At 65.6% G+C, this 9622-nt stretch overlaps 1 protein-coding gene across 6 annotated transcripts; it reads left to right on the top strand.

Annotated features, from left to right (window-relative positions):
• Window positions 1–1095: 1095 nt before the first annotated feature.
• CARD9 (caspase recruitment domain family member 9) lies at window positions 1096–9501 on the top strand. 6 transcript variants are annotated; one of them, XM_081803943.1, is made up of 12 exons: window positions 1096–1426; window positions 2731–2928; window positions 3104–3241; window positions 3812–4116; window positions 4190–4369; window positions 4494–4637; window positions 4946–5071; window positions 6448–6639; window positions 7079–7120; window positions 7343–7388; window positions 9071–9147; window positions 9237–9501. In XM_081803943.1, the coding sequence occupies exons 2-12, from the start codon at window positions 2745–2747 to the stop codon at window positions 9435–9437; spliced, it is 1635 nt and encodes a 544-aa protein (XP_081660069.1). In that variant the 5' UTR covers window positions 1096–1426; window positions 2731–2744; the 3' UTR covers window positions 9438–9501. The 6 variants fall into 6 exon arrangements, with proteins under 6 accessions (XP_081660069.1, XP_081660068.1, XP_081660066.1 ...); XM_081803942.1 differs by having other exon boundaries at window positions 2713–2928; XM_031041011.2 differs by adding an exon at window positions 8621–8697 and having other exon boundaries at window positions 1159–2928.
• The last annotated feature ends 121 nt before the right edge of the window (window positions 9502–9622 follow it).

Genomic DNA, 9622 nt, shown 5'->3' with positions numbered 1-9622 from the left:
GGTTCTAGAGGCTTTGTTCTGTGTTCTCCACGTGTGACCCTCCCCCGGGTGCCGCACCCGCTGGGACTGACCCACCACCACACAGCCCCGTGAAAGTGCTTTCAGTTTTCAGTTTGTGCCCAGTGCTTTCTTGGCTCGTTTCTACTTTTCCTGGGGGCTTCTTTGGACCTGTGGTTATTTAGAGGTTTCTGTTTAATTTTCAAATGTCTAAGGATTTTCCAGTTAGCTTTTTGTTACTGATTTCTAGTTTCTGATATGAAGAACATGATGTTTCTGTCGTTGAATCTTTACAAACCCCACCGTGAGGTAGACACCTTTTATTAGCTTCGTTTTGCAAAACGGGGGGACACTGGTGGTCACAGCTCCAGGCCCAGGACTGGCTGCTTCTGGAGGCGTGATGTCGGCCTCTGTCCTCCCAGAGACCTGCGGGGGCGGGTGGGGCAGGCTGCTCGCCGCCCTGTGATTCAAGATGCGCTGGAGGCAGAGCCCAGGGACTGAGGATGGAGAGACCACAGGCAGGGGGCCGGTCAGGCGAGCGGCAGCTGCCTCGGGAAGGTGGAGCCGGGAGCCCTGGTCAGGACCCTAGCTGTGGCCTCAGCCTGGCAGCCGGCATCTCCGGCCAACCGGCACAGCTGCCCCGGCAAGGCATTGGCCTGGGGGTTGGTTTGTGGGGGCCACAGGGAGTGGCCTCGGGGTCCTGGGAGCCGGCTGTCACAGTCCTGTGTGTCCCGGGTGGAGAGAGCTTGCTGAGGGGAGACACTTCCAGGAAGGGACGGGGGTGTGCTGGGCTAGCTGTGGTGCGGGCTGGTGGCCATGTGGGGCAAGCGTGGCCGGGCCCCTGGCCTCCTGTGGGCCGCAGCGGCCTCTCCAGCCACATGCCCTCTGGATGCTACACTGCAGCCCTCATGTGATCAAGGCCCCTGCTGGCCGGCTGTGTGTGTGGGCCCCTGGCGGAGAGCCCAGAGTTGGGCCCCAAGCCCTGGGATCCCCACCTGCATCTTGCAGGCTGCCTGCACTGCTGGTCCCCAGCTGGCCCCTGCTGGAGAAGCCTCCGGAAGCCTGCGTCCAGGCCAGAGCAGACTGGACGGTGCACTGGCCTCCTCCGGCTGCGGGGAGGGTCTTTGCGCACACTTCCACTTAGTGGGCACCAGGGCTGGGCCTCCAGGCCTCTGAGCGAGACTTCCACTTTCCTCCGCCCCGCCTCCCGGGCCCTGCCAGGCAGACGAATCAGAAGGCAGGCCCAGGGACCGGCTCCCTTGGGCAGGACCTGCTGGGCTCCGTGGAGCTAACCAGCACCATCAGGAAGTGCACAGCTTTCCTCCTGGGCTCTGCCGGCCGGCCTGCAACACCTCCTCCTGTTCGTCAGATCGGGCTGGCCCAGGGTGGCCAGCGCCCCACCGTGCAGGTGCCCCTCCAGGACCCTGAGGTAGGTGGGACTGCTGCCCCTTCTGAAGGTGCCAGGAAGACGCCTCTCTGCTCAGGGCTCCTGGGGCAGGGAGCCGGGTGCTGGGGCACCTGCCCCAGAAGGGCAGCAAGTGGCCTCAACTCTTCTGCCCTGTCCGCCTTCACAGCCACGTGGTACCTGCTGGTCCGTCTCAGGGGACTTAGCAGCAGGGTGTCCGGTATGGGACTTGTGGATTTTAGGCAGGAGAGGCGGGGAGCGGGCTGAACGTTCCAAGGGCCACCCACCGAGTGCTGGTGTGTGTCTCTGGCTGGATGGGATGACCGAGGGCCACGGGAAGTCGGAGAAACTCCTGCAAAGACCCCGCCTGCTGCCACCTGGACCTCTGGGAGCGTGGTCTAGCCCCTCTGAGCTGGAAACCACGTTCCCACGCTGGCTGAGAGCGCTCTGGGGCGGCGGCGGGTCAGTGTCTCCGTCCCCACCACCAGGAGGAGGCTTCTGGTTTGGCCCAGGCCTCAGAGAGTGGTTCCCGCCCCCGCTGGTGGAAGGGAGCAGCAGTGGGTGGTCCCAACACGGATGGCCCCCTTGTTGGGGAGCCCGAGCGCCTGGGAACAGGCTTCATCTGGGAAGGGAGAGGAGCCCCGCGGTGGCTGGTGCCCAGGACCTGAGAGCCTGCAGAGGGCGCCCGAGCGGCTCTGGGGCTGGCCGTGGGCGATGCGTGCAGCGGGCCTGGCTCCCCCGTGGGCGGTCCACAGTCGCCCTTCCGGAGCGAGCCGCCTGGACCACTGTTGCACCACCAGCCAGCCGCCGGAAGGAGGAGGCGGTGGGGCTAAGCTCTGAGCGGCCGCCAGGTCCAGGAAGGAGGAAGTCCCCCACAGCCCTGCCTGGCACGCACGGGCGGGCGGGTCACTGTCCCAGGGTTGCCGCCCCAGCCTGGGTGCCTGTCTCCCCACACGTGCCCGGGGGGTGCTGCCGGTGGGTAGGAGGCGGTGGCCCACCAGCCCCACGCTTCCAGGATGGGGAGTGCAGAGTCCAGAGCAGGGCCACGGTGTGGGGCGTGCAGTGTTCTCAGACGCCACCCATCCCTGGAGCCCTCCACGTCTTCCTCCACTCTCATCAGGGCGACCCGGGGACGGGAAAAGCCCATGCGCCGGGGGGGCGGGGGGCGGGCAGCAGGGCCCAGAGAGGGCCGCCCTGGCTGAGCTGGTGCCCCAGGTCACAGCACCAGCACCGAGGAGGGACAGGTGAGGCCGCACACCTGTCCTGGACACCCCCGGCCGGGCCCGGCCTGTGGCTGCCCCTCCCAGCAGTTCTCCCACCGACCACAGCCGTGGCCACCGCCATGTCAGACTACGAGAACGAGGACCAGTGCTGGAATGCTCTGGAGAGCTTCCGCGTGAAGCTCATCTCCGTCATCGACCCCTCACGCATCACACCCTACCTGAGGCAATGCAAGGTGCTGAACCCCGACGATGAGGAGCAGGTGCTCAGTGACCCCAACCTAGTCATCCGCAAGCGGAAAGTGGGTCAGTGCCGCCTCATCCAGGAGCTTCGGGCGCGGGAATGGGCACTCCCCAGCACCCCATACCTTGTCCCTCCTGCTGGGAGCAGTGGTGCTTCTGTGCGCAGCAGAGGCCCCGGGGAGAGCCCAGGGCGGTGGGCAGGATGGCCACGGCCCCAGCCAGGTCCTGTGGGTTTCAGGCGTGCTCCTGGACATCCTGCAGCGGACCGGCCACAAGGGCTATGTGGCCTTCCTCGAGAGCCTGGAGCTCTACTACCCACAGCTCTACAAGAAGGTCACGGGCAAGGAGCCCACCCGTGTCTTCTCCATGATCATCGGTGAGGCCTGGGGCCCCGCAGGCAGGCCGCTGATGGCTGGCCTCCTGATGGATAAACTGGGGACAAAAGGAGGTGGAAGGGGCACACTGGATTGCAGCAGCTCCGTCCTGCTCCTTGTCTCTCTGCTGGAGGAAGGTGGACCCATACTGGGGTGGGGGACAGAGGGCCCCATGGTTCCTGGGTCAGAACCCCCCTGACGCCACCAAAGCCTCGGCTCCTGGAAGGACGGGCGTCTGCTGGCCCCAGCAACAGGCGAAGCCACACTTCCCTGGCCTGGACGCATGTCCTCTTGCCTCACAATCAAGATCGTGACAAAATGAGCCGAAGGGGGAGGGTGCCTGGCCTCACGGCTGCCGTCCTGGGGCTGGGCCGGGGACAGGGCCGCAAGGTGAGTCAGGAGCTCTGCCTGCTTCCTTGAAGGGGAGCACCAGCACCTTTGGGTGGCCCCTCGGCCGGGCCCCGAGCCTCCTGCAGTGGGGTGGCCGGCCCTCAAGCCTGGAGCCCGGGAGGGGCTGCAGCAGGGCAGCCGTGGGCCGGGCGGGCCCTCTGACGCAGCCCAGCTGTCTGCAGACGCATCCGGGGAGTCGGGCCTGACCCAGCTGCTGATGAGCGAGGTGCTGAAGCTGCAGAGGAAAGTGCAGGACCTGACCCAGCTGCTGAGCTCCAAGGACGACCTCATCAAGGAGCTGCGGGTGAAGGACAGCCTGCTCCGCAAGCACCAGGAGCGCGTGCAGCGGCTCAAGGAGGAGTGCGAGGCGGGCAGCCGCGAGCTCAAGCGTTGCAAGGATGAGAACTACGACCTGGCCATGCGCCTGGCCCGTCAGAGCGAGGAGAAGGGCGCAGCGCTCATGCGCAGCCGCGACTTGCAGCTGGAGGTGCCCTGGCACCATGGCGGGAGGGTGGGGGGGCGCGGGGCGAGGCTGGCCGGCTGACGGGGTCTTCCCGCAGATTGAGCGGCTCAAGCACAGCCTCATGAAGGCGGAGGATGACTGCAGGGTGGAGCGCAAGCACACACTGAAGCTCAGGCACGCCATGGAGCAGCGGCCAAGCCAGGAGCTGATGTGGGAACTGCAGCAGGAGAAGACTCTGCTGCAGGCGCGCGTGCGGGAGCTGGAGGCCACCCTGCAGGTGGGGCGCGCGAGCGGGAGCCGGGGGCCACCGTGCCGGCGGGGTGAGTGCTCATGGGAGCTGGAGGGGCCTCCCCTCAAGTCTAGCTGCTTCTCTACCACTCTCTCCCCTTCACCACCCACAGGAGGGGAAGCCGGACAAGAGCAGTCCCTACATCCAGGTGCTGGAGGAGGACTGGCGACAGGCACTGCGGGACCACCAAGAGCAAGCCAACACCATCCTCTCTCTGCGCAAGGACCTGCGGCAGGGCGAGGCTCTGCGTGCCCGGGTATGCCGCCGGGGCAGGTGGACTTCAGCCTGGGCCAAGCCAGGCCGGGTGGGCTGAGGGACTGCCCTGTGTGCACACAGCCCCTGGAATTCACACCCCGACTTCACCCCTTCCTGGAGGTGCAGGGGCTTGGCCTCCTCACCCCACTCCCGGCCCGTACTCCCCCAGGCTGGGCAGGCCCAGGCTTTGGTCTGGAAGTTCAGGGTTGGCAGGGACCCAGGGCCTCAAGCAGCCTCCCCCTCCCTCTGCTGGGCTTGACTGACCAGGGGCCAGAACGGGCGGTGGGGGCTAGCTGCTGACTCCCGTAGTGCGTGGAGGAGAAAGAGATGTTCGAGCTGCAGTGCCTGGTCCTACGGAAGGACTCCAAGATGTACAAGGACCGCATCGAGGCCATCCTGCAGCAGATGGAGGAGGTGGCCATCGAGAGGGACCAGGTAGGCACCTCGCCGCCTCCCACCCCAGGGTGGGGCGCGTTCCCCCAGCCTCGGCGCCTCACCCTTTGCCCTTTCGGGGGAGGGCACTTGTCCGAGAGCTCCTTGAAAAATGTGAACAATCATGAAGGTGACCCCTTCCCCCACTGCCAGGAAAACTACTCCACTGGCTGGTTGTACCTTCAGATTCTTTTCAATATACGTATAGTTTCATTTTTGTCTTAGAAAATGGAAGCTGTCTTGTTTGCAAATAGCTTTTTTATTTTTTTAAAGATGTATTTATTTTAGAGAGAGCAAGAGAGAGTGCGTGTGGTGGGGAGGGGCAGAGGGGGAGAGAATCCTAAGCAGACTCCCCGCTGAGTGGGGCTCGATCTCACCACCCCTGAGACCATGACCTGAGCCGAAATCAAGAGTGGGACGCTCACCCGATGGAGCCACCCAGGCACCCCAGCAAACAGCTTTTTTAACTTCAAACACCGTTGGCACTTGGGCTGGCTGGCTGCGCTCCTGGGGCCCGGAGGCAGGAGCCCGTCTGGACTGTATCCCCATCACTGCTTTCCACCACCTTCCCGCCACGTCACGCGGGGTCCTTTCTGGTCAGGTATGGCCGATGCTTCAGTGCCTGTCGGGAGGGGACTGGCAGCCTGTGTTCGGAGCCTCTGGCCCTGCAGTCCCATGTCGGAAAGCCTCCCCGTGCGTGGTAGTGGGAAGCGGGAAGCAGCACCACCAGGCCAGGGGGCCCGGCTGCCACCTTCCCTCGGGGCAGGCAGAGGAGGGGAAAGCGCTGTAGCCACGGAAGGCAGGCCACCAGCCAGGGACCTGGGGCCGGGCAGCCCAAGTGAGCGGCTGGGATTCTCTCCGGTGGGTCCTAAGTCGGAAGCAGGGACACAAATGAAGGCGATTCTCAGTGATTCATCAAGTCCTGGCTGTTTGGGGCCGAGGGCTCCAGGGGATGTGGGTTAGCCTCCAGGCAGCGGGCAGGCTCCCAGCAGGCCGCTCGGTGTGGGTCAGAGTTGTGTCCTCAGGTGCGGTCTGGCTGGAGAGCGTGGAGGGGATGGGCGTAATAAAGCACATGACATGGCCATTAACCATGTTCTTGGTACCAAGTTACACGGCAGACTGATAAAAGCCGTGCAAAGGGCATGAATCCGTGCTGGACGTGCACTGGAATGGAGGACTCGGGGAGGGCGCAGGGACGGCAGGGGCTATTCTGGGATTTGGGCCGGAGGCTTTATCTTCACGTTCCGGGAGTCCTTCGGAACTCTATTGCTCCTGCAAACCCTCAAGCACTGACCGTGGGCTGAGAGGCGGGGGCGGCCTGGGGTCTCCCAGCGGCCACGCAGCTCCCAGACAGAGCCTGCCCTGTGACGTCCCCACAGGCCATCACCACGCGGGAGGAACTGCATGCACAGCACTCACGGAGCCTGCAGGAGAAGGACGTGCTGCGGAAGCAGGTCCGGGAGCTGGCCGAGAAGGCAGACGAGCTACAGCTTCAGCTCTTCCAGTGTGAGGGCCAGCTGCTGGCCGTGGAGGGCAGGCTCAAGCGGCAGCAGCTGGACACGCTCGTCCTGGTGGGCCTCCCAGGGGCTGGGGGGCCTTTGTGGTGCACGCCGGTCAGAGCTGCAGCCCTGCCACAGTAGAGCACAGGGGCCTGGCCCTCAGGGGCAAGCGTGTCCCCAGAGACACCAGAGCCCAGAGGAGGGGACACCAGGCAGGCCAGGTCCAGGCCTGGCTCGGCTATTGCTCCACCATGACCCTGGGCTGGTCCCAGGCCTTCCTGAGCCCCTTCTGTCCTCTGTAAGGGGCCCTCCTCCCGGCAGGCCACTCTGGGTGTCAGGAGGGGGAGGGAGGGGTGTTCTGGGCGGGGGCCAGGGCCAACCGTGGGCTGGAGAGGGGCCTGAGGACAGGGGCTGGCCGGGGACCCCTCACCAAGCCCCACCCCACCCCAGGCCCTGGGGGTGGCTGGGCTTCCCCACAGCCTGCTGACCGACCCCTCTTCTGTGACCACAGAGCTCTGACCTGGAGGACAGCTCACCCAGGAACTCCCAGGAGGTGAGTGTGAGCCTCAGGGTGGGCTCCAGGTCACCGTCCCCTGTGGGAGCTGGGCCAGCTGCTCTCCTCCCAGGCCTCACCTGGGCGGGCCGGCGGCCGGCCGCCATGTGGCCCTTGGGGCGGGCCTTCCTGCCAGGTCTCTGAGGAACAGCGCGGCAAGTTAGGTGGGTCCCTGGAGGGTGGCAGTCTGACTGGATGCCCATCTCTCTCTCTCCCTGGAAGCTCTCACTCCCCCTGGACCTGGAGGCCGTCCAGCTCTCAGACAAAGGTAAGGAGGGGGCAGCTTCTCACGGCCGAGTCTGGCCTTGTCACCTTAGTTGGCTCCAGGCCTGACAGGGTAGAGCCCTGTCCCACTGATCCTCCACAACCCTACTTTACAGATGGGGACACTGAGGCTTGGAGGGACGAGTAACCCTCCAGGCTCCCCAGTGAGCAAACAAGAGCCAGGAGTGTACGTTGAGAGCACGTCCCTCCATGGGAGCCCACTCTGGGCCCAGGAGTGCAGAGCTGAGGCGTCCTGCTCTCCCTGAGCTTCCTCTTGGGCAGGGGGCAGGGGAAGTCGGCCAGCAAATGTGGGAGGTGCAAACAGAATGGGGAAGGGGCGTGTCTCAGGGCCAGCCAGAGGTGGCAGGGAGATGGCCTGAGGGGTGACAAGGGGTGGCAAGGGGTCGAGGGGCTCACTCTGAAGGTGGCTGTCAGAGGGGAGGTGGGGAGGTCCGGGCAGGGAGGTGGCGTGGGAAGCCAGACAGACCTCCTCAGCCTCAGGCCTGCCGCCAGCCTCCAAGGGAGGCAAAAGAGGACCAGCTGGTGCAGAAGTGAGGGAGCAGGTCAGGCTAACGCTGCCCAGGGACCTGAGCTTCAGGACACGGAGCCCAACATGGGGACAGGCGGGCAGGACCCAGCAGGCAGTGAGTGGTAGGGGAGACCCTGGGAGCCCCAACCCAGGGGTGGTGTGGCCCCTTGAAGGAGCTGGGGCGGGCTTCCGGGTCAGAGGCCGAGGAAGGGAAGGTGCCAGCCTCAGGGAGAGACCTGGGTCTGGGTCTCTCCCCCTGTGATGTCAGTGAGACTAGATGTCCAGTCTCCCATCCTGGCCAGTTTAGGGGAGCCAGCCCGTAAGAGCAGCTTCTGTCTGAGGGTCCTGAGCCTGAGGCAAATTTTGAGGGGACCAGACAGCTTGGAATGTTCTGCTCCGACTGCTGCAGTGCCCCAGCCCCCACCCGGGAGCAGAGTCGATGGCGTGGCACTGCCTGGTGGGCTTCCAGCTGCCTCTGCCTGCCTAGAGGGAGTCGGGAGTGGGCAGTGGCATCTTTGAGCTCCAGTCCTCTTGTCTACACAATGGGAGGCCTCTTGGGGTTGAAGTGAGAGCCCCCAGAGATGATTGAAGAGATGATGCAGGACTGGCCTGGCAGCTTCAGGGGACAGGAGGTGGCCAGGTGTTGGCCATGCTAAGCGTGGTCCCAGCAGCTGGGTAGGACCGACAGGCCCAATTCTCCGTTCTAGGCGGCCCGGCCAACAGGAACAGCCCACAGCAGCCCTTCGTGGTGCTGCAGGAGGAGCAGCTTCCACTGACCTCCAATGTAAGGCTGCCCTGGGGTCCCTGCTGCCCTAGGGCGCCGCTGGCATGGGCCTCCGTGTGACGGAGCCCCGGGAAGGCTGATTGCTCAACCTGGATGCCTGGGGGTGATGGCAAGGGTCTCTGCCCGTGGGCTCTTGGGGTGCACTGTTTGGAACAGGAAGCCGAGTCCCCCCTTCTTGGATGAGGCAGTGGGCAGAGGGAGCGGGCAGGACGCGGGCACTGTGGGCTTGGAGCGCAGGCCAAGCTGGCTGGGTGCCCGCTCTGTCCTGTCCTCCGAGAGGCGGGACAGCACACCGCACTCCCCCACGGGGTGTGCGGTCGCAGGGGCGGGGACACGCCCCGCTCCGGGAGCCTGAGCCTCGCTCCTCCCCCAGGACGCAGGCCCGAGCGGCGGGGAGCCCCCCGAGAAGGAGCGGCGGCGCCTCAAGGAGAGCTTCGAGAACTACCGCAGGTGCGCGGTGGGCGGCCCTGGGCGGGCTCCGGGAAGGCTGGCCGGGGAGGGGGCGCAGCGGCCCTGCGGACATGCGCTCGCCCCTGCAGGAAGCGCGCCCTCAGGAAGATGCAGCACGGCTCGAGGCAGGGGGAGGTGGACTGGGAGAACACCACGGGCAGCGACAACACCGACACGGAGGGCTCCTAGCCAGCCCAGCGCGCCGGGAGGACGCCGCGCCCAGCCGGAGGGGCGCAGCCGCCCAGGCGCGCCGGCGAGCACGCACCGGGACTCGCACAGGCGTGCTCTAGCTATGCGTGCGGCAGTGTCAGAAATGCAGTTCCATAAATAAACGACCGGGGTCCCGGTACCGTAGCCTCTGCTGGCCTCGCTCCCGCGTACACCTCCCAGCCGCGCGCGCACCTCCCGCCCCCAGGGGGCAGCAGAGCACGGTCTGCCAGTCGGCGGACGGAAGCCGAAAAGGGGCACTTACGCC

Source organism: Leptonychotes weddellii, chromosome 14 (genome assembly GCF_054177405.1).
Source record: "Leptonychotes weddellii isolate Sample4059 chromosome 14, ASM5417740v2, whole genome shotgun sequence".
Classification (NCBI taxonomy): domain Eukaryota; kingdom Metazoa; phylum Chordata; class Mammalia; order Carnivora; family Phocidae; genus Leptonychotes; species Leptonychotes weddellii.
This window is presented reverse-complemented; position numbering and strand designations above follow the sequence as displayed.

Coding starts and splice junctions, on each gene's coding strand:
- CARD9 (XM_081803940.1), top strand. CDS start 1,722: ATGACCGAGGGCCACGGGAAGTCGGAGAAACTCCTGCAAAGACCCCGC. Junction 6,640..7,078: donor AGCTGGACACGCTCGTCCTG/GTGGGCCTCCCA, acceptor CTGTGACCACAG/AGCTCTGACCTGGAGGACAG. Junction 7,121..7,342: donor CACCCAGGAACTCCCAGGAG/GTGAGTGTGAGC, acceptor TCTCCCTGGAAG/CTCTCACTCCCCCTGGACCT.